Here is a 22944-nt window from a genome sequence, read left to right as displayed (position 1 = left end):
TCTGGGGCTTAAGTCCTTGCCGACTAAGTCCGCTAGTCCCCGGTAAGATCGGGACCGTTTCGGCCAAACACCTAATACTAGCTGCCACTGAAGTGATTTTGGTGCCACGATGGCGGGGAGAAATGGGTCGTCTGCAAACTGAGGTGGTGTGGAGTCGTGTTTTCTGCTGCTCTCCTCTTTCCCTAAAAGGTAATGGAAAAGGTTTGACGAGGACGAGGGGTTAAGGTTCATCAGTCTTTGCCAAGAGTAGCTTATTCGCAGGCCCATGATCCATCGAAAGAACGAACGCAAGAGAAACCTTGCTTCAGTTCAACTCTGATGTGACAACTTCGGCTGATTGTCGACCCTGACGGTCTTACGCGGCTCGGCGAAGCTCGTCTCGATTCCGGTTTGGGCAGGCCACGCGGCCGGCGAAAGACAGCCCGAGTATTACATTTTTTGCATTTTTTTTTCTTACCCTCTTATCTTTTCCAGGGTCGTTTGATGAATCATGGATCCATCCACTGCAGCGGATGTGGGTGCGCCAACGATCTTTCCACGAGGGTGGTACCTAGGCTCCAGGGATGGGCGCTGGATGCATGCAAGCGTTTTGCCGGCCAGCTTGGACCGCTATCAACACCAGGCTTCTGAAAGGGTTCGTCTCCGGTGCCCGGGATACCTAGCATCAGCGGGTCCAGCTGCGACGAATTCTCTTTGAGCAGACGACAACGAGTGTGTTGTGTGGAAGGTGCCACAAATTCCCTGGAACAATCCGCAAGTTTACCTGCTGCGTCGCTTGTGTGAGTCGCAGTTGGTTGCTGTCTGTAAGGACGGGGTTCGCCACTCGCCGCAAACAATTTTCAGATGGATGGAGCGCATAGTTGAACGTTCATCTGATTGAGGAGCACAAGAGATGCTGAGTCTCTGCCGGCCTGCGAATACGAGGAGGACTTCCGCGATAGGGGGCATTTCGAGCTCGATAAAGTACGTTGAAGGCTTAATCGCAGAATCGGGAAAAATCAGTGGAAGGTTGATCGAAACAGGATGGTAAGAAATCGAGCTTCTGGCCACACCTGTTGTCGGTTATGCTTAAGACTGAGGTGTCAGCACCAAGCAGCACCTCATTGTTAGCTCAGCTTTTTTGTCCACCGCCTCGTCAAACCGTTGCCAGTCCGGTCCTGTCCCAGACACAGTTGCATCGGCTAAAGAGTGGCCGCTTAAAATCCGAAGGTGCGTGTCTGAACCGACTCACCGAGTTAGGCTTCTGCTGCTTTGCATGCTGCCAGTCCAATCCTTCCTGCATCGATGGGAGTCACTTGCGCTTGCCGGGTACCTTTGGTTTGGCCACCTTCTTGCCTTGTGCTGGTCATATCGTGGCATCCCTGTCTCCTCCTGCCCTCCTGCCCTCCTGCCCCATCCTGTCCCGTTTCGTCCTCTGTGCAGTTGCACTTTCTTTCCCACCGGAACCAAGTCCACCCCAACTTGTTTATCCCCATGGATATCGAGCAGTCGCAACTGGAGTGCAGCTACCTCTCACTCTACTACCTAGGTACGCCAGTAGAGGTTGCAGGACGCATGTCCTTCATCCTGGATGGTACCCATGGTCACAATGGCCCAGTCACCTCCACTATCCGGATGCTTGAAATCCCCTTCGGAGAGTAAAGCGACTTGGAAAGTCCCGTCTCCCTGACCGGGACAATCTAATCCATCGGCGTGCCCATCTACTGCAGGCCGTCCCGTTTTGTTCACATCCATCTGTCGGTAGTACTCATCATTACACGCACTTTTTCTCTCTGTTGAGAAACGCGTAACTGACCAACTCTGACTCCCTCTTGTTTTTGCTTCCGCCAGCCTTTGTCCCTGTGCCCTCGTCCCTCCACGCGGACCTTGACGAAGCGCCCTGCTCCAATTCCTTCGGACTTCGTCACTACTTCGAACGGATTTCGACAGCTTTCCTTCACTGTTTGTAAGCGGGTCTAGGGCGCGCACATCTAGTCAACCCATAATAAGCTAGTCTGCCCAAGTGACGGACACAAACATCGATCCGCTTCAAAGCAACAAGCGCATGGCAGCTTGGCTCAACATCTAATTTGCCTCCTTGGCGCTTAACTTGTAACGGAATCCATCGTCATCGCCCATATCAAGACGGCGGTCAAGCCCTGCTGCCCGGTTTGAAGTTGAATCTCTCTACTGAGACTCACTTGAGTCTTTCGCCAGAGAATGGCAGACAAGAACGAGAAAACAAACATTACGGCTCCCGATCCACAAGCCGCTGCTGTTGAACCCGTCACACCCAGGGACCCAGAAGATGCCACGTTCGCCATTGATGTCGACAAGGCATATGAGAAGGATGAAAACCCAGACTTTGATGAGAAGAAGATCAGGCCAGAGCTGAGGGCGACCAAAAGCCATGCCACCGATACCAGCGTCGCCACCACTACTGCTACCCGTCGACAACCAGAAAGCAAACCATGGTACAAGACGCCAAATCCCCTAAAATGGGGTGGCATTCCTCCCGTTCCCGATGAGAAAATTGTGTCCCGAGAGTACAAAGCCGGCTTCCTCAGTCTCTTGACTTTCCAATGGATGGCCCCTCTGATGAGTGTAAGTGAAAAATCGTTGGTCTCGCCTTAGGATAGGAAGGCTTGAGCCGTCCATTTCAAGCCCAACTTCAAATACACCAAGAAGGGGGGGACAATACTGATTTGTTTTCCAGGCCGGATACAAGCGGCAGCTTGAACCCAACGATATCTGGGCTGTCAATCCAGACAGGGCCACAGATGTCATGACAGACAAATTGAAAGCTTCTTTCAAGAAACACATCGACAATGGAGACAAGTATCCCTTGCTGTGGGCAATGCACGAGACTTACTTCTTCGAATTTTGGCTTGGTGGCATGCTACAGCTCGCATCGACCATCTTTCAGGTCATGTCACCCTTCACCCTGCGCTATCTCATCCAGTTTGCGAACGATGCCTACGCAGCTTCTCAACAGGGCTTGCCGCCTCCTGCGATCGGGAGGGGGATCGGCTTGGTGATCGGTGTAACCGTCATGCAGATTCTCCAGAGTTTGGGCACGAATCATTTCATCTACCGCGGCATGATGATTGGCGGCCAGTCAAGAGCAGTGCTCATCAGCTTAATCTTTGAAAAGTCCATGTCTCTGTCTGGACGTGCCAAAGCTGGTGGTCTCAAGGACTCCGCCAACTCTCCGCAAGTAGATGAGAAAGGCAAGAAGAAGGCCCAAAAGAATGCGAAGAAGGGAGAAGCTAAAGGTCCTGGCATTTCCGGAGATGGCTCAGGATGGGGTAATGGCCGAGTTGTCAACCTCATGAGCGTCGATACATACCGTATCGATCAAGCGTCCGCTCTGTTCCACCTGACGTGGACCGCGCCAATCTCCTGCTTGATCACGCTCGTCGTCCTGCTCATCAACTTGAGCTATAGTGCTCTTGCCGGATTCGCTCTCTTGGTCGCTGGTATTCCCTTACTGACAAGAGCCATCAGAAGCTTGTTCAAGCGGAGAAAGTCCATCAATAAAATCACGGACCAGAGGGTAAGCTTGACTCAAGAGATCCTGCAATCAGTCCGTTTCGTCAAGTACTTTGGGTGGGAGACCGCGTTTCTGGACCGTCTCAAGGAAATTCGAAAACGGGAAATCCACGCCATTCAGATCTTGCTGGCAATCCGAAACGCCATCAACGCCGTCAGTATGTCGCTGCCCATCTTCGCCTCCATGCTTTCCTTCATCACTTATGCAAAGACCAACAACGCTTTGAACCCCGCCGAGGTCTTCTCCTCGTTGGCTCTTTTCAATGGTCTACGAATGCCGCTCAACCTCCTGCCGCTAGTCCTCGGTCAAGTCGTCGATGCCTGGTCGTCTCTGAAGCGTATTCAAGAGTTTCTGCTGGCCGAGGAGCAGGAGGAAGATGTGGTTCTCAAGCCAGAGGGAGAGAACGCCCTGGAGATGACAAATGCCAGCTTCACCTGGGAGCGGACTGCAACGCAGGAGTCCGAAAAGACTGCGGACGGTGTCACTAAGGGGGCTAAGAAGGGTACTACGCAGGCTCCTGCACCCGCAAAGAATGTCTCCAAGCCTGATGAGCCACTGGCCTCATCTGGTGATAGTACGGGAGACGGTGCCAGCACACTTGTCGAAGAAGAGCGGGAACCTTTCAAGCTGCACGGCATCAACTTTGAGATCAAGAGGGATGAGCTTGTCGCAGTCATTGGGACAGTCGGGAGCGGCAAGACTTCGTTGCTGGCCGCGCTCGCAGGCGACATGAGGAAAACATCCGGCGAAGTCGTGCTTGGTGCTTCCCGAGCTTTTTGCCCTCAATATGCCTGGATTCAGAACACCACGGTCCGGGACAACATTCTCTTCGGGAAGGATATGGACCGGGCATGGTACCAAGAAGTCATCAACGCGTAAGTAAAACCATGGCAGTATCCCGTGCCAAGATTTAGACTGACCTGGCTCTAGTTGTGCTCTGCGGCCCGATCTTGCCATGCTTCCGAACGGAGATTTGACAGAAATTGGCGAACGAGGAATCACAATTTCTGGAGGACAAAAGCAACGTCTCAACATTGCCAGGGCCATCTACTTCGACTCCGATATTGTGCTTATGGACGACCCTCTAAGCGCCGTTGACGCCCATGTGGGACGTCACATCTTTGATAATGCCATCCTCGGTCTCCTGAAGGGCAAATGCAGAATCCTGGCAACACATCAGCTCTGGGTTCTTAATAGATGCGACAGAGTCATTTGGATGGAGGGCGGCAAGATTCAGGCCGTCGACACCTTTGACAACTTGATGAGGGACCACCGTGGCTTCCAGCAACTCTTGGAGACAACTGCACAAGAAGAGAAGGAGGACGAGACCGCGCCGACCAATCTGGCCGAGGCTCCTCAAGGCGACAAGAAAAAGAACAAAAAGGGCGCTGCTCTCATGCAACAAGAAGAGCGCGCCGTGGCAAGCGTCCCTTGGAAGGTGTACGGAGACTTTATCCGCGCCTCTGGGTCCCTCCTAAACGCATCCTTTTTGCTCTTCCTCCTGATACTCTCCCAAGGAGCGAACATCATGACCAGTCTCTGGCTTTCTTACTGGACAAGTAAGCGTTACCCGCTATCTGACGGACAGTATATTGGCATATACGCCGGTCTGGGTGGTCTCCAAGCGATCCTCATGTTCGTCTTCTCGCTACTCTTGTCCATCCTCGGCACCAAGTCTAGCAAGGTCATGCTCCGACAGGCAGTGACCAGAGTTCTCCGTGCTCCAATGTCTTTCTTCGACACCACGCCCCTTGGTCGGATCACCAATCGATTCTCTCGAGATGTGGACGTGATGGACAACAACTTGACGGACGCCATGAGAATGTACTTCTTGACGCTGGTCATGATCACATCCGTCTTTGCCCTTATCATCGCCTTCTTCCCTTATTTCGCCATCGCGCTTGGACCATTGTTCGTCTTCTTCATCCTCGCTTCCTCTTACTACCGCACATCGGCACGAGAGGTCAAGCGTTTCGAGTCGGTTCTTAGATCCACCGTCTTCGCAAAGTTTGGCGAAGGACTGAGCGGTGTTGCAAGCATTCGAGCGTATGGTCTCAAGACTCATTTCATTGCCGACTTGAGAAAGTCCATTGACGAGATGAACGCTGCGTATTACCTCACGTTCTCGAACCAGCGCTGGTTATCGACTCGCCTCGACATGATTGGTAACCTGCTTGTCTTTACAGTGGGTATTCTCGTCGTGACCTCGCGGTTCAGCGTGTCGCCGAGCATCGGAGGCCTGGTGCTCAGCTACATCCTCGGTATCGTGCAAATGATCCAATTCACCGTCCGTCAACTCGCGGAAGTTGAAAACGGTATGAACGCCGTGGAGAGAATCCAGTACTACGGCACTCAGCTGGAAGAGGAGGCCCCCTTGCACACCATCGAAGTCCGGCCGGAGTGGCCTGAAAAGGGCGAGATCGTCTTCGATAACGTGGAGATGCGCTACCGCGCCAACTTGCCTCTTGTGCTTTCTGGCCTGTCGATGCACGTACAAGGAGGCGAGCGTATCGGCATCGTCGGCCGGACGGGTGCGGGCAAGTCGTCCATCATGTCCACCCTTTTCCGTCTTGTCGAGCTGTCGGGTGGTCACATTACCATTGACGGCGTCGACATTTCGACAATCGGTCTGCATGATCTGCGATCCCGCCTGGCAATTATTCCACAAGATCCGACCCTTTTCAAAGGTACAGTCCGCTCCAATCTCGACCCGTTCAGCGAGCATACGGATCTGGAGCTCTGGTCTGCCCTGCGGCAGGCCGATCTTGTCCCCGCAGACGCGAACCTAGAGGATCCGAGGTCCAAGGAGTCATCGAGCACTCACCTCGACTCCGTCGTCGAAGAAGATGGTCTCAATTTCTCCTTGGGACAGAGGCAGCTCATGGCCCTGGCGCGTGCTCTCGTCCGCGGCAGCCGCATCATTGTCTGCGACGAGGCGACCTCATCCGTCGACATGGAAACGGACGACAAAATCCAGAACACCATCGCCACGAGCTTCAGGGGCAGGACGCTGTTATGCATCGCCCATCGTCTGCGCACAATCATCGGCTACGACCGCATCTGCGTCATGGACGCCGGCCGAATCGCGGAGCTGGATACGCCTCTTGCTCTGTGGCAGCGGGAGAGCGGTATCTTCAGGAGCATGTGCGACCGCAGTGGCATCAGGTTGGAGGACATCCGCGGCGCGAGCGAGGGCGCCACCCCGAATGTTCAGGCGGGCGGATCAAATTAGTCGAGAGTTCAAGTGAACGTGGAGGGAGGCACGGAATAAGATGGAACATTTTTAGGAAGAAAAGGAAGTGCGTCCAGGAAGACAAGGCAAAGAAATCGTAGGACAATTGGCGTTTGGGTAAGAGGAAGTCCCTCCATAACCGGCCTTCCTCCATACATCACAAGCATCAAGCACGCCTCGTTTGCGCACAGAGGGCGTGTAACACAAATAGAGAAAACCAGAATCGAAAAAACAAAAAAGGGGACACACACGCACCGACGTTTCGCAAAAGACCCGCGCAACGTGACGTGAAGCTTCAACGTACCTGCACCTGTACCTCCGTGTCTCCAGGGTCGCTGCTATTACTCCTGCTATTACTCTTATCTCTTACCGCCACCGCAACTTTGGACTCTCGCCCGACCCAGCGGTCGTGCCGGTATATTGGACAGTAGGCCATCAAGGACGGGAGACCGAGCAAAGACAAGACGCTCCCACGATCCACAGCGTCGTCTCCCCGGATACGGATCGTCCGGGGACGAGTGTGATACATGGTACTGAATGTGTGACAAGATCCGGTGGGCTACGACGGTTATCTGCACCGGGAGGCAGTCGCGGTTGCAGTTCCAGAGAGATAACGGGCAAAGATTGCTAATTAGAGTGAGAGGGAGTGAGAGGGAGTTTCGCGATGCAGGTAGAGAGGCCGGGGGGCCTGCCTTCGAGGTATGCGGTGTGAATCTCATTCTACACATCTCTGCAGGCTCGGCGGGGGGGAGGGGCCAAAGAGATACCGAATAGATACAACACTGAGCGAATTTCTCGGTTGATAACGCAAGTACAAGTGCAACTTGAGACATTTGATATTCTTCAAGAAAGAAGGAAGAAAAAAAGGGTGTGTGAAGAAGACTGAACAAGGTCTCGTTGCTTATCGCGAGTATTACGGAACGAACGACTCAGCAATCGAATCGGAGATCTCGGTCCGCTCGGTTCCCCCCCGTCAGCTCCGAATCCGAACGATTGGGGCTGGGAGAACGGGTTATGTTTCTTTTCCTTCTGCCGAAAGCTTCCCTGCCCAGGTTGTTTCAAAAGTATAATAGATTGGGATGATTATCCGGACCGAAAAGTCAAATGGGCTGACGACATGGGATAGCTTTCTAGCATACACTTCAGACGCACATAAGGTTTCCTTCCCGTGCTGAAAGATCAAATCGTCAGCGGTTGTCGTGACGACATGGGTCTAGGTTGACTACAGCTCGACAGTCGGTCAACAAGTTGACTTCACATCACAATCTACAGATATGTTTCTATTTTTCTGCTCATTGAAAGGATATGTACCGGCGAGCGATGAGAAGCGAAGACAGAATGCCACCGGCGGATCGTCATCACCAAGACTCCCATTCTAATGCTCCGTCGCGCCTGCGTGGTGTACAGGGCCAAAAAACAACTACACAACCACCGTTGCGCGGCAGCCCGTTTGGGGGCCAGCTGGATTTGCCGCTTGACCGCGCTCCACCTCAAACTTGCTGAGAGACCGGTCCTAGGGGAAGTGGCCGGCCTCACCGGGTAATGATTAAAACAGTATTCCAAACCATTGATGCAACGTGATGATACCCCTAAACGCCCTGAATGTGCCATTCAAAAAAAACCCCAAGCCGTGACGTCTCGCCATTTTTCATGACGCAAGGAAATTGTTTTTGATGCCTAGATGCAATAAAACTAACAGGGGGAAATTGCCCCTAAAACCGACCGCCAGGGGAGTTGTTGGCATTTCGAGAACCAGGGCGCATCTGGCTTGGCGGGAACGCGTTGGGGTTCTCGTCCAAAAGGTCCTCGAGGTAGGCACTTGGAGCTCTTTGTCCATTCCCAGGTGCCGCAGATAAGTTGACGGAGCTAGTGCTAAAGTCACGTCTTGCGCCATACGAGGGGGATTCGGGAGGCGTAGATTCCCTCAAGTTGTTGCGGCTTCCGTACTGGCCTCGTGATTCGGGGCGGAGGTTCGTCAAACTTATTGAGTGACCGTGAGCAGGACTGGGAGACGAGGTAGCAGCGGCGTAAAATCCAGAGGGGAGGAAACGAGAGTCGCGGTTGTTGGCGGAGTTGTTATTATTGTTGTTGCTGTTGCCGCCGCCAGCTGCGGTGGGCGAGAAGAAGAGGTTCGACTGGCTCGGTGTCGCAGAGGGAATGGGGCCGCGCTGCGTTCTACGTACACCACGTCCGCCATTGGGAACAAGAGAAGGAGTCGATTCGCGGTCGGTGTACTTGTAAAACTGCGCTGGAGGGGCAGGGAAGCTCTGCTTGTCGTTGGCGACATACTGGGCATTAGCGGCCCGGGCGACGGAGCGGTGCAGCAGGTATGCAATGATGCCACGCCAGATCAGGATACCGAGGCCCAAGGCGCCGAGAATGGAGCCAACGGCAATGAATACAGTTCCTTGAGGGGCACTCGAGCGGTGCATATAAGGAGCGTTGTTGGTGGGAGGCACACTCGCCGGCGGGTATGTCGCCACGATAGGTTGGTTGGTGAGGGACGGCAGACCCGTGAGGACATCGCCAGTGGAATCAGAGGTTCCAGTGATTCTGGGAGCGGAGATGCTCTCTTCTGTTGTCGCAACGGCACCAGTGTTGGTGATGACGGCGGTGGCCGGAGTGGCGCGCGCAGGCTGCGCAGCCGTCGTAGAATCTGCCTGGGAAGCACTGGTCTGAGCATCTCCTCCGCTGGCATTGTCTTGCGCAAGACCAGTGGCAGAGAAGAGCAACAGGGCGGCAAAGGTAGACAGGAGAAGCGTGCGCTTCAGCGAATGGCGTGACGAAATCATGGTCGGCCGAATGTGAAGTCCAATGACGTCCCGGGGGTTGGTGTTTATGGTGGGATGCGAGGCTCCAAATTCAAGATGATGCAGATGTCAGTCACTTCTTTTCCGGACAGTCGATGTTCTTCGCTTGTCGGATCGAAGAACGAAGGTCGATCGCGACGGCTGTGTTGGTGCCGGCGGGTAGAATATGGGGATATATTCGTCGTTGTGATGTTCTTTCGGATGGGGCTGTGCGCTTCGTTCAGCTTGTTCCTGCTGGATGTGATGGACTCGGGAGAACCAAACGAAGGTATCGTGGGAGTTGCGGAAGCAGCCAGGACAAGCAATATGGAAGAAGGAAAAGTCCTGCTGGCTAGAACATTGCTGGTGCCGGCTGATGGTCTGGTGGGTGGGCGGTCTCCAAGGTTTGACGTGAGGGACTCAGTCAGGGAGACTGGAAGAGTGGTGGAGGGAGCAGTAGAGGGACGGGAGGGATGAGGGTGTGTGATGGGGAGAGAAGGGGAATGGAAGGCAAAGGCGGGCCCCTGGTCAGCAGGGAACGGGCCTGGGGAAAAAAGGAGAAAGGGTCCTTCCCTACACATGCTGAGAGGGAGTGGTGGGCAGCATCCATTTCGTGTTAGCGGACTGGGCCCGGGGCGGTCCTCGTCCCTGTGGCGCGGCGCATTTGGCCGCACCTGAAGGTTCTGACGTGCTGCTGTGTCGGGGTCTGTTTATTTTCGTGTATCCGTATTTGGGACCGCATTTCCTGGGAATGGGAAGACACGCAGACACAGTGCTGGCAACTTATGCAAGCCAGGATTTTGACCTGCAGGAGACACCCACGTCCGGGGAAACAGTCACAGTGTGATGGATCGGCACACGATGCCAATGACTGTGTAAAAGTCGCCCTTCATGATGCTCCCACTCCCAATTGGACCTTCGTATGCCCACTCGCTCGTATTGAGAGGCCCAGCAGGCAGACGTGCTTGATCCCACTAATCAGCAACTCCCAGCATGCGCTACAGTGGCTGCAGGTCGCAACCATCATCAACACGAGCCATCCATCCGGGGTAAACCGTAAGCGTACCTGGCAGATGCCCACCAAACGGCCAAACATCTTGGTGACTCGTCGGTTAATATGGGCCATGAAGCGATAGTGAGCCTCTCTGTGGAATGCTAATGATGCGCCATTCCTCTCTACCCGATTACCCTTTCTTCGCTGCTTCGCTTCACGGTCTCCAGATTCCAGTAGTTTGCAATCCATGCCGGACGGGATGCTTCAGACCAAGGCAAGGCAAGAGGGCGCAGCGGGTATCAGACCGTCTCTGATCACCTCATTCTATAGGTACTGGCTCCTATTATGCATGCGCAGGGCAGTGCACAGAAGTGCTGATGCAAGGCACCAGTCCAGCGCCCATGTTCTCTCCGGCGTTTGGGCGCCGTTGATCGATCGCCTGCTTTTCCTGAGAGAGGAAATTGCAACGAGACCACTTCACCCCTTGTCATTCGTCCAGCTATCATTGTCCCTCCATTCCGGTTGCTCTGGGCCACCCTCCAGGACCCACCCTGCTTGAAAACGCTGGCTGAGGCTCGAGCTGACCTAGCTCCGTCTCGTCACCGAGCGCACAGACCTCTCATGTCTACACCTTGGCTTCTGAGCCACACCGAGGACACCCTCCATCTCACACCGAAAACTTTTTTTCCCACGGTACCTTAGCTCCTGGCCCCGCCACATGCGCTGGGCGGCCAAACTCAAGAAAACGTCGACGCAACAGCCTTGTCCAGCCTCGCCAACGCCAGCACCTCTCTCGCTCGACGACAGCATAAGACAACCGATCGCTCACTGGTGAAGGACGAGGTCGACACAATGGGTGTTCAAAAGAAGACAAGAAAGTTTGGTGAAGTACGTTTGCCAGCCGCTGCTTTGCGCCGACCTCTTGCCCAGCGCAAAGAAAATATCAGAATCCTTATCGATAAGAACTTTTTTGGTCCCCGGAACAAAAGTTCACGATGGTTGCGATGCCGAACCTCGGCGTTGGAAGCTCGACACCGCCTAGATACCGGTACTTGGGAACAAGTATGCTAACCATGTACGTTTCTGCTAGGTCAAGCGAGTCATCGGCAAGAACGACGCCCGGCGCAAGGAGAATCTGAAGAAGGCGGAGGAGGCCGAACAGAAGGCCAAGCGTGAAAGAGGCGGTCCAGATGGCGAGACCATCGTCAGGGAGATTCCTCAGGTCCCCTCGCAGATGTTCTTCGAGAGCAACTCAAGTCTCGTACCTCCCTACGGCGTTCTCGTCGACACCTCCTGTAAGACCCCGTCGCACATATCTCTCAAAACCCAGTTGCTAACCTATGTCAAGTCTTTTCTCGGTATACAGAGCCTGCCCGAACGCATATATCTCGCCCTCGTTGACTAATCTACTCCTAGCACCGTTCAGATGAAGTTGCCGGTGATAGAAACCATGATGGATTGTCTCTACGGTAGGGTCCAGCACTACATGAACACTTTCGGCACCAGCTGACGCCCAAGCTAGCTACTTGTCACCCCATCGTTACCGACTGTGTCATGGCCGAGTTGGAAAAGCTTGGGCCCAAATTCCGGCTTGCTCTGAGAGTAGCACGCGACCCACGTTTCGAACGACACAAGTGCACACATAAAGGGGTAGGTCCATTGCGATTCTTGTCATGGTTCTCATTTACTAATTAAACTCTCGCTCAGGTGTACGCTGACGACTGCCTCGTAAGGCCACAAAACAACACCATCATCAGATGGTTGGAGTCGAAAAGCTAACTGATCCTCCTCTCTAGGTATCCAAGGTGTCCAAAGACCGGGTGTACCTCGTCGCAACCAACGACAAGGGTCTTGTGTCCAGAGTAGGAAAACCTTGTCCGGAAACCAGCGACGATGCTAACATCAGTCTATCTAGCTCCGTCGCATACCCGGTGTTCCCATCATGAAGTGCGGACGCGGAAAGTACACCATTGAGAGATTGCCGGACGCCCCAATTTAAAGTTGGATCAACGTCGTAGGAGGGCATCCATGTTTATTCTGATAGCGTGAGGAGGAAAAACGAGTTACTTGAAGGCAGCACGAGACCGTCTGTCTCGGTAAGACTGTCAAGGTGAAAGAAAGCCTTGGGTATTGTGGCAGGCCGATTCTACAAAAGGGGACTTTATTGTCATGGAAAATGAGGGACCCTGCGCACCGAGCCATGGATAGGGAACACAGTGAGGGAGAGGCAAAAGCATTTCTGGATTCTGGTTTATTGGTATTTTTTTTTTCTCAGACAGGTTGGGTCGTGATGCAATTCGACCTAGCCAGTGTGTATCGTGGTTTGGCACTTGTAATACCGTCATGGAAGGGATCGTCAAATAAGCGGGGTTAACCTTCCCGTATCCCCGATGCTGTCCGACGGATGGCCCCGTCAGCTCATAGTTGCCTACCTACATTGTTTAGGCACCTTTCAAATCAAAGAATGACCCAAACATACGTGACTTACATCCTCCTGCATTCCACTCGGGCCCTTCCGGACGCAGCAGCACCCCGTTGCAGGGAAACACACCAGTCACCGCATAAACGACGGCCCCCTCCGCAAGACCGGCTCCGAGATTGACGTCAAATAAAGTTTGGGCTTCCGGATCTGATAACGGACGGCATCACGGTGCAAACCCCTTTTGATGCCCCACACCGTCCTCCATTAAACCCACTTACAAACAGCACTGGTATACGGATACCGTCTTGATCTTTGCAGACCAACACCCCATCCGTCTCCCGCTCCCTGTGAAAATTCAGCCCGCATGGACCAGGACCACCATAACGTGAGCCCGCCCACCGGGTCGAGCACCGGCGGCAGCGATCCCTCCCCCAACTTCTCCGCCTCCGGCCCCGGGCCGTCATCCGCGTCGGCGGCATCAGTAGCTGCTGCAAAACGCTCCCGCGTCCTCCTCTCCTGCGGGCCCTGCCGTTCCTCCAAGCTGAAATGCGACCGCTCCGAGCCGTGCGGCCAGTGCCTGAAGAAATCTCGCCCGGAAGGCTGCGTCTACTCGCCCAAGCCCGAGAAGCAGAAGCCCGCCAAGGGCATGGCGGCGCGGCTGAAGAGGCTCGAGGGCATGGTGAGGACAATGATGGACGAAGGAGGAGGAGGAGGAGTCGGCGCGGGAGCGGGCTCGGAGGCTGCTGGGAACGGAGTGGCCGCTTCGGCGATGGAGGACAAGGGCGTCGCGCAGCCTGGAGGCCAGCTTGTTCAAGGGGGCAGGGCGAGCACTTATGTCGGTGCTACGCATTTCATGGCTATTCTCGAGGATGTGAGTGATGGTCTTGCCCTTGGAAAATCACCGCCTGCCTTCGTGTGTTGTTCCAGAAGACGGGATGGAGATTTGCATTGAATGAGATGTTAGCTGACTGGGGGGGATGACAGATTGAGGATATGAAGAGTTTTTTCGAGGAGCCAGAGGCCGACTACGACGAGAGCCCTGAAGCATCTGACGAGCTAGAGGCCCCGGATCTCATGCTCTTTTCGAGGAATATGCCTCGTAGCCGGGAAGACTTGTTGAAGCTGCTCCCCGAGCGGAAGATTGTCGACAGGCTCATCATGAGATACTTTGCCTCTTCCAGCCCATCACAACGTAAGACCACCATAACTCACTTTCGTCATCGTCGTGCATTGTATTGTGATCACTGACTAGGTGGCAGACATTGTCCATAGACCAACCTTTGTAAAACAAGTAGGCTCATCCCCCTTTCCCCTTCAACAGCATCCATACTAATGACTTATATAGTACGCCCACTTCCGGGCCGATCCGTCCGGAACAAACCTCCACTGGCTGGCCCTTCTCTTCATGGTCATATCCCTCGGCGTCTTCTACTCAACCTTCATGGCGCCGCACGAGCTCTCGGGCGACTCCCCGCAGCCGCCCATGGACCGCTTCAAGCTCTTCCGCGCCGCCGCCGCCTACTGCCTCGTCTGGGGCAAGTACAACCGCCCCTCCATCACCACCATCCCGCCCTTCATCCTCTACGTCGAGGCCGAGTTCCTCATCTCCCGCGCCGCCCAGATGAACTGCTATGTCCTTTCCTCCGTCTGTCTCCGCCTCCTCCTCAAGATGGGCCTCCACCGCGACCCTGATAGGCTCGCCGGCATCTCCCCCTTCGAGGGCGAGATGCGCCGCCGTATGTGGAACATGGCCGTCCAGCTCGATCTCCTCGTCTCCTTCCACATGGGCCTCCCCAGCATGCTCCACGGCATCGACTCCGACTGCGCCCTCCCCCGGAACCTCGTCGACGAGGATTTCGGCGAGGACAGCCCTGCCCTCCCGCCCGCGCGGCCCTTGACCGACTATACGGAGATGACGTACCCCATCAACAAGTCCGCCATGATGCTCGTCTTCGGCCAGGTCGCGCGGCAGTCCCACCTGCTGTCCCCGCCCCCCTACACCGAGGTAATGCGCCTCGACGACCTCCTCGACCGGTCCTGGCGCGCCGTGCCGCAGTTCATGATGGTGAAACCGCTGCAGGAGTGCGTCACCACGCCGCCGATGCAAATCATCCAGCGCTTTGGCCTCGCCTCGCTCTACAACAAGAGCCGCTGTGTCCTCCACCGCCGGTTCCTCCTCGAGCCGGTGCCGAGGCGGGAGCACGACTACTCGCGCCGGCAGTGCCTTGAGGGCGCCGTCACCCTCCTCGACTTCCAGAACACGATATGGCACGCGTGCCAGCCGGGCAACATGCTCAGTCAGAACGGGTGGTTCGTCTCCTCGCTGGCCGTGCACGATTTTCTGTTGGCCGCCACCATCGTGTACCTCGCCGTCGGCAACGAGCAGTTCTGGGGAGCGGACGGGAGCGGGAGCGGCGTCGCGCCGCCCGAGTGGATGGCTGAGATGAGCCCGCCGCCGAGCAAGGCGCATCTCCTGCACCTCCTGCAGAGATCGTATTCCGTCTGGATCGCCATCGCCGTCGGCGTACCCGAAGTGAGGAAGACGGCGGATATATTGGAAACAATGCTCAGCAAGCTGGGGTCGCCACCGAATTCCCCGCCAGAAAATTTAGGCGCAAAGGTATCGTCGGCGTCGGGGCTTCACCAAACTGACGGCTCGGAATCAGCAACTCGTTTTGCTCAAGATAGCCAGCAACTCCTCAACGGTCTTTCCATCAGCAGTACGGTGGTAGACATGCCTCGAAGTAATGGTGTTGCTAACCGTGTAGCAGATTCTGCGTCGTTCTCTTCCGGTACGACGAATCGCTTCCAGCCTTTCGACTGTGTCACTTCAGGGCTCGGGTCCAGTGAACCTGGGCTAGACCGTGGATGGGTGGCCGTTGGCAATGAAGAAATGGACTGGGTATGTTCGCACATCCACCAAGCGAAGGAGCACATCTGACCGACTTCCACAGCGATACTTTGACAACATCATGGCGCAGCCCAATAACAACCCCATCGGTCTCGAGTCACTGGACGCGTCCCAGCCGTGGTACGAACGGGCACTGGCACCGGACGATTTTGATTTCTCCACGTCTGGTGCATGGGACCCGAGTTGGGGACAATCGCGTTGATGCCACGTTTGACCCTGTTCATGCTGTTTGCCGCAGCGAGCTGCCAGATTTGCATATCAAAAGGAACTGCTCATAAACCGCTGTCAGGGCGGCTTGGCAGCTGTACGGAGCTGACTTGGGCCACACAAGGGTCGTTCTCGAGCTAAGCCGGCCCAGAAGGGGCGCATGGGGTTACGATTCCGTGAGCTCGGCCGAAAAAGCTCCTCCTCTTGAGCTCAAAGACCCTCGGTGCGTCAGGTCCAGTGCAGCAACTGGCTTGCGTAGGTGCCGGCTGGACCTTGTGAAGTTTTCTGTCCTCAGCACGCGATATCGGTGCCCACAACAAAGATTGGCCCGTGGGGGAAAGCTGTCTATTGCCCTGATGGACCTGGCTAGCTGGCAGAGACTGTCACCAAAAAAAAACAAAAAAAACAAGGGTTCGGCTCAGGTGACTTGAAAATAGATGCGAGGTCGGCGCTGGCCAGCAGTTGACATTAGACCCCGGATTTTCCTTCTCTTTCAGGTCCTCGCCAATGCCTGGCTGGAGTCGCTGGACCGATGGTGTGCGATGAGCGGCCGTCCTCCGGGGAATTGGACCCTGCAAGCCCAATGAGGGGTTCTGTCGGCGGTTGACACACGATGAATACCATAACGTAAAAACGGTGGGCCGGTGCAAGTGGCCGCCGGCGACGTGCGTTTGGGGTCCCAACAATTATCCTCTTCGACAACGGCGGAACAATGATGCAAGTGTTTTGGTCCTACATGTGTACATGTCGTTGGCATCGTCTCCGTAAACCCCTTGTTACTGAGCGCGACGTGAACGACGGCTCAAGAGGGAGCTGGCGTGCAACGGTGCCCTACGAGGCATGGGCCAACTTCCCCGCAAAACCCGCATATTGACGGCAGCGAAGCGGGGGCTGTTTGCATTAGCAGCAACACCTGGAGCAGCTGGGCCCGGTGGCGCTTTTCCCTGAGCTGGCAGCTTCTTTCTCTTGGCTCTTTGTGGTGGGTTACGCAAAGAGCCGAGTCGAGTTCTTTTCAAGACGGCCAGACCGCGAAGCAATACCAATCAATCTTCTTGGGCGCAAATTTGGAGCATAGCAGACTGTCCCGCGGAGATATCTACTCCGGAGAGGGAGGGGAAATGTTGGCTTATGAGCAGTCCGGAACGCCAGTTGGTTCGCTTGATGACGGCATGGCAATCATTTGGGACGTTTTCTTGGCTCCATTTGTACGTAATAAAGAAAATGCGGTGCTAGCAAGGTCGACATTGCGCGATTCCTGGGTCGCCATTGGCACATTGCTGCTCGTGCTTCACCTGCCTGTCGTCTCAGCTCTTTGTTAATCAGATTACGGATGTAGGTAGGCGCCTCCCGACTCCCGAGTGCCGTCAGCTAGGTCGAGGGCGGCTACTCTTTTGTTGTTGTCTGCCAGGCAGTTGTCTCGCCATCTCCCGTGGCTCGTTACCGGACCGCAGTAAGGGGGGAGTTGGGCATCGTCCCAAGGCTCTGGACCCGATTGTTGATGACGGAGGTCCCAGTAGACAACGGTCACAAATGCTGCACGTCTAGACTTTCAGCAGAAGCAGGCAAGGCAGGTTCCGCCTCAAAGTCCGCGTTAGCCTTCAGGGATGCCCCGCTGGGTTGCCTTTGAATCCTGCGGCGGCGTGGGCTAGGCCATTCTGTGAGTTTGAGGGTGTCTAGGTACTCACTTCCAGTGTTAGTCGGAAGGTCGTCGGAACCGGAATTCTGTGGATTGGAAAGTGAGCATAATACGCCTTACCTTGATCCTGCCCCCTCCGCGGCCGTCAAAGGACAAGTCGCACCATAGGGCAGCATAATTGGCTGATAAGAACGATATTCCCATGACCAATGGCATTATCCGCATGAGGCTCACGTAAACATGGACCAGACGTTGGGTGCGCCTACATGTAGGCGGTTACTCGACGCTTCTGCAGCCGACGTGCATGAAGGGCCCTCAAAGACAGAATACAGTACCTAGGCGGCGGCGTGGTGCGGTGCTAGGTCGAACCTGGGAGATGCAGGCGCTGTAACCGGTAGGAGCGTGGCACGGGTAGCTCAGCAAGGAGGCTAATCTCATACCTGCAGAGAGTGAGACTAGAGCCTAGATGCTAGTGTCTGCATGTGTGGTGGGAGCTTCTGGGTGGTGTCTGGTTATGCAGGGAATTTGCCCATCATGGCGTGGAATTGCGATATTCAATGGTTCTTCTGCCTGGGAGCAGGTAGTGGGACCCAGCCATCTGGGCTGGGAAGGGGGGGTGGGGTGCGCTGTATGTAGGAGCCTAGGAGGTAACGTGATAACCTGGTCGAGCATCGGGTAGGGTTGTGCCCATTTGGGATCCGTACCTAGTAGCATGGGCCGAAGGCTCAAGCTTCGACGTACCTAATAATGAAGCGGTGGACTCTGTGACGGCGGACGACACAGGGTTTCTTTGGATCACGTTTGCCGTCGTGTGGAGACCAGAGCCAGAAAAAGTTTGCACAGGGTTCGGAGAGTACACTACCTAGGTATTATGGCATCGGGATTGGCTCCGATCACCGACGACGTGCCAGTTTACAGTGTGTGGAGACGTTGATTTGCGCCGGGGGTTGACCGGCGCAGTAGTGCTTAAAATCAAGGACCCCGTGATGAACGACCGTGCTCGTAGTAAGGCCCGTGAATCGGCAAAGTCAGACTCATCAAGGTGCCCTTAGTGCTCTTATCTGTTGGACTATCTCATGCCAAGCTCCGAGCCGGGTCATTCATGGCAAGCAACTGTAGACAAGGTGAAGTGGGCGGGCGGAGAGGAAGACACCCGGTATCCATGGACGGATGTCTCGGTCTGATGTGATGATGTGATGGCAGGTCGATCCCGTCAGGGTTGGTGTTTGACCAGTTGCTGTACGTAGTCGGTGAGCATATCGGAGGGCCACATCGATACCTCAACATGGCGTTGGTGCTGCAGAACGTACATACGACGTACGACTTGCGTCGCATGGAGGGATGATAAGACGGCCAAACGTTGAAAGTATCCATGTCCTTAAGGTACTCCATTGTGACCGCCCTCAATGCCCTTGGAAGACAATGGCGGCATTGCATGGGCTTGGTTGCATTGAATGGGCAAGAGCCGTGAGCCATGAGCCATGAGCCGCGACAGCGGCGAGGTGCTTTAGCCTAAGAAGGGTAATAAAGTTGCCAAAGATAAGGAAAATTTTTCTGAAGCAGCAGCAGCATTGCGCAAGGAGGGAAAGGAAAGGAAAAAAAAAAAAAAAGACTGGGGACAGATGGTGAGAGGTCTGAGGAGGAAAAAGTTGGAGGTGTTTTCCCAGTAGGTAAGAGCAACTGTGTAAGCGAAACCCCGAGCCAACCGCGGGTATCCTCTTACATAATAAAGCCAATCTAGGCCTCGCGGGAGAGAAAATTACTGCAAATGGGGCACTGGGGAGCCCCTAGTAATATTCTTCGTCCTGGCCCTCCAATGCCTCCACTGCCTTTGGCACACACACCAGTGACACCACTGCATGTCCCCGTTGCACCTTCCAAGTTTCTTTCCCGTTCACCAAAGACTTGAGAAAGTTGAGACGGAACGACTGGGAGGATGCCCGCCGTTGCCCACGGTCCCGTTCCAAGACCCGTCCAGAGCGGCCCATCCTCCTCTTGGAAAAGAGCTCCAATACAGCTTCAGCAATCCCCGCCCGTCTCGATTGATGCATCGCCCGATTTAGTGTCCAAGTCATCGATCGCTGGCTGCTACAGGTTGCACTGCAGCAGACGTGGTTCCGATATGAAGTGTCTGTACGGATACTTCGTACACAACGGCGTACGATGTAGGTTCTGGAAGTCGATTGAGGGTCGGCTAGAAAAAGAGAAACGACTAGATGGAATGGGAAGGTAATGCGGTACACGTGCTCGCGCCTCGACACCGTACCGGCTGAGGTAGCCGCGTATCTTTTCTCGTGTATCCACGCAAGGTACCGACGCTTACACAGTCACTATCCATCCGACTTGACTTACCACTTCGCATCTCCTTACTCGATTGCCGTGATTATGCTTTCCCGTGTCTTCATCGTCAGTGGTGCAGAGCAAAGGTCTACTACAGTACCGCTTAGTACTTTACTCACCTTACTCGGACCACAACACAATCCTTCTCTCCTGTTTCCATCTCATCTCATCCCGTCTGTCCTACAGGCTATACAGTAGTCTGGGATCCGGGCGTGCTTCCGGGCCCATGGATGATGGCTTGATGGCTGGGCTGGGTGTGGTGTTTCCGCTCGATGGGGCCCCGTTGTTTGCGCTTGCATCAAGGTTCGAATGGGAAAACGCAACGTGCCCAACCTCGTGGCCGCCGGCGAAGAATCAATTATTAACAGAAAAGGGCCAACAGCAAGGCCCTGCCGCGCCAGGCCCTGGCCACCGAATCACTAGAGTAGAAATACAAATTCTCTATCCGTACTGGAATTTGCTTTTGACTTTGTCCGTCTCGTCTGTGTTTATCATGATGCACCTGCCGAGTATCTGACTCTGCGGCGAGCTCTTTCCTCACCCAAAGGTACACGACTTACAGCAATAGGTTGTTTCCATCACTCATCACTCACGCACACACACAAACGCGCGCGCGCGCACACACACACACACACACACACACACACACACCAACACATACATACATACATTTGTCCCCCCTCCGTTTCCAGACTATCAATCTACCGAGTCTACGGTTACACCCCTTCTTCACTCTCTCTTTCCTCACACGTCCTCTCATCCCACTGGCTGCGCTCATCTGTTCGAACTGCATGCACTCTGCTTCGGCCTGCCTTCCTGCTAGCTCGTTATCAGTCACTCGGCCCAGCACCAGCACCACCAGCAGAGCCCAGAACATCGCGGCGTACCTTGTCCGTTTCCAGTTGGTCAAATCACCACACGGACTCATTGGGACCGGCATCAAACGCTTGGAGACTCCTCAACTGAGAATATCTGGTCTTTGCCTCCTTCTGGCCTTTATTTCCAAAGCGTTGGATCGTTTGCCTGGTTCTTTCACATTCAAAAACACCCCGACTCTACGGATACCTTGCGCATATACGACCTGGACTTTCTGCTCCGGTCGTCTCAGGTATTTAAGGTTCGACCTCACATAAGGCAACCCCATCTCTTGCTATCCGTACCGTACCACTCTGCAGATTCGCCCTAGTCATCTGTAGGCAAAAGAGCCGCCCGACACAAGCAAAAGGCCATCGCGACAAAAAACGGCACCATCCAAGACCCAAAGGAGCATCATCTGATCCGGCCGCTATCCACTACTCCGTGGATCTCTTATTTTCTCCTTTTCTGGCCGCAACCCGACCCCATCTCAACCCATACACCGCTGGTGAAGCACACCCCCAAATCAGTCAGCTTCGCATCGGATCTGCACGCCGAACTCCCTCCCAGCCTGCCCGGCGACTCTACCCAGACCAAGCAGCCCACGAGGTAATCTAGCCAGAGACGCTCCAACACGCATACTAGGTTACGGCCAGCCAGTTTTTACCCCGATTGGACAACCTCTTTGCACCGTCAGCACTCGGGTTTAGATTATCGGTGGATAGCCCGACGACAACGACGACAAGCATAGCAAGCACGCACACCTGCCGTCATCCCGGAGCTGTCCTGAGTGGGCAAGTCGACTGAGAACAATTGCTCACTTGACTGAGACCGGCAGGGTGACACACACACTCTCTTTCGCTCACGTACTCTCACACACTTTTATCTCTCTGTCTCTCTCACACGCAAACGCACCTCACTTGCGGCTACATTCATCATCCACGCCTACAACAACCTTCGCAGGACCAATCTATCCGCACACCATTGAGCTACCTCATCTCATCCCATCTAGACACCCCTCCATCATTTTACAGCTTCTGCAGCTGCCAACGTCCAATTCTCGGGCCACTAATCTCAGGAACACCCGGGGTAAATAAGAGAGAGCGTACGACGATCCTGGAGATATCTCCCTCGCCTGCAGTTCCTGCTTCGTCTTGCCAAATTTCCCTTATCAGCATCAACAAAGTCTGCCAAATTCCCACACCCCCTTACCCCTAAACGGATACCTTACCTCCCTCGCCGTCTCCGCCGACGGACGCAGCCTAGTTTGCTCTCGGCCCATTCCCCCAGATCTTTTGATCGACCTTTGGCCTGAACAGGCGTGAGTCCATCTCTGGGATCGTGGCTTTTTTTTTTTTTGGCTGTTTGCTGGGGTTAACCCCGCCATTGACCAAAAAAAGGAGCTCGCTCTTTTGATAGCGGTGGTTGCTATCTGAGGTATCTCGCCATTCTCCGAAGCGACCCCTCAGGGTATCTGAATCATTCCGGTCCGCGGCTTCAGGAACCGACCTCTTGTTTCTTTTTTCGAGACCGCACCCCGTCACGTCACCCGTCACCCGTCCACCCTTCACCACCCGCCTGTCTCTGTCCCTCTCGACGTCGCGTGCGCAGAGACCTGCACTTGGCCCGTTCAGTCCTCCCCTTTCCGCGATAAGCCCTCTGGCCTGCTATAGGTTCGAGGCGGGATTTTACGTATCGGTTTGTCATGGTTGATACTCCTCTTTAAAAACAAATCCCATCCATCCATCGAATCCGTCTTGAAGATCGACGAAGCCGTGTTCGGGACAACCAGCCCAACACCACACTGCTCTCTTTTTTCCTTCTCCACAAACCGAGGCCTCACTTACACCCTTCCTACAGCACATTTTCTGGGGGAAATAGCGGGGTTGACGACAAGCCCTTGCAGCAACCCTTTCTCCCGACAAAAAAAAAAGAAAGAAAGGAACCCTTTGCTCTGCGCTGCCGCACTGTCAAGCCTCTACTCTTTCCCGTCCTCGCAAGAGCAGTTTATGTCCGAGAGTTCTAG

At 54.7% G+C, this 22944-nt stretch overlaps 4 protein-coding genes across 4 annotated transcripts; 3 read left to right on the top strand and 1 right to left on the bottom strand.

Annotated features, from left to right (window-relative positions):
- Positions 1-2199: 2199 nt before the first annotated feature.
- On the top strand, positions 2200-6764 carry CORC01_12035 (ABC transporter; the record flags this gene model as incomplete). Its single annotated transcript, XM_022623657.1, has 3 exons — positions 2200-2583; positions 2696-4407; positions 4463-6764. 3 exons carry the CDS (start codon positions 2200-2202, stop codon positions 6762-6764), a joined length of 4398 nt encoding a protein of 1465 aa, XP_022469819.1.
- Positions 6765-8476: 1712 nt separating this feature from the next.
- Positions 8477-9556, bottom strand: CORC01_12034 (uncharacterized protein; the record flags this gene model as incomplete). Its single annotated transcript, XM_022623656.1, has 1 exon — positions 8477-9556. One exon carries the CDS (start codon positions 9554-9556, stop codon positions 8477-8479), a length of 1080 nt encoding a protein of 359 aa, XP_022469818.1.
- A 1843-nt stretch (positions 9557-11399) lies between these two features.
- On the top strand, positions 11400-12546 carry CORC01_12033 (uncharacterized protein; the record flags this gene model as incomplete). Its single annotated transcript, XM_022623655.1, has 8 exons — positions 11400-11435; positions 11638-11842; positions 11896-11905; positions 11964-12016; positions 12070-12197; positions 12255-12275; positions 12344-12409; positions 12463-12546. The coding sequence occupies 8 exons, from the start codon at positions 11400-11402 to the stop codon at positions 12544-12546; spliced, it is 603 nt and encodes a 200-aa protein (XP_022469817.1).
- Positions 12547-13333: 787 nt separating this feature from the next.
- Positions 13334-16082, top strand: CORC01_12032 (fungal specific transcription factor domain-containing protein; the record flags this gene model as incomplete). The annotated part of the gene is made up of 6 exons (XM_022623654.1): positions 13334-13840; positions 13954-14161; positions 14229-14260; positions 14315-15689; positions 15741-15871; positions 15924-16082. The coding sequence occupies 6 exons, from the start codon at positions 13334-13336 to the stop codon at positions 16080-16082; spliced, it is 2412 nt and encodes an 803-aa protein (XP_022469816.1).
- Positions 16083-22944: the final 6862 nt, after the last annotated feature.

Source organism: Colletotrichum orchidophilum, assembly GCF_001831195.1.
Source record: "Colletotrichum orchidophilum strain IMI 309357 chromosome Unknown Scaffold_141.1, whole genome shotgun sequence".
Taxonomy (NCBI): Eukaryota; Fungi; Ascomycota; class Sordariomycetes; order Glomerellales; family Glomerellaceae; genus Colletotrichum; species Colletotrichum orchidophilum.
The sequence above is the reverse complement of the archived record's forward strand: the minus strand, read 5'-3'. Positions and strand labels throughout refer to the sequence as shown.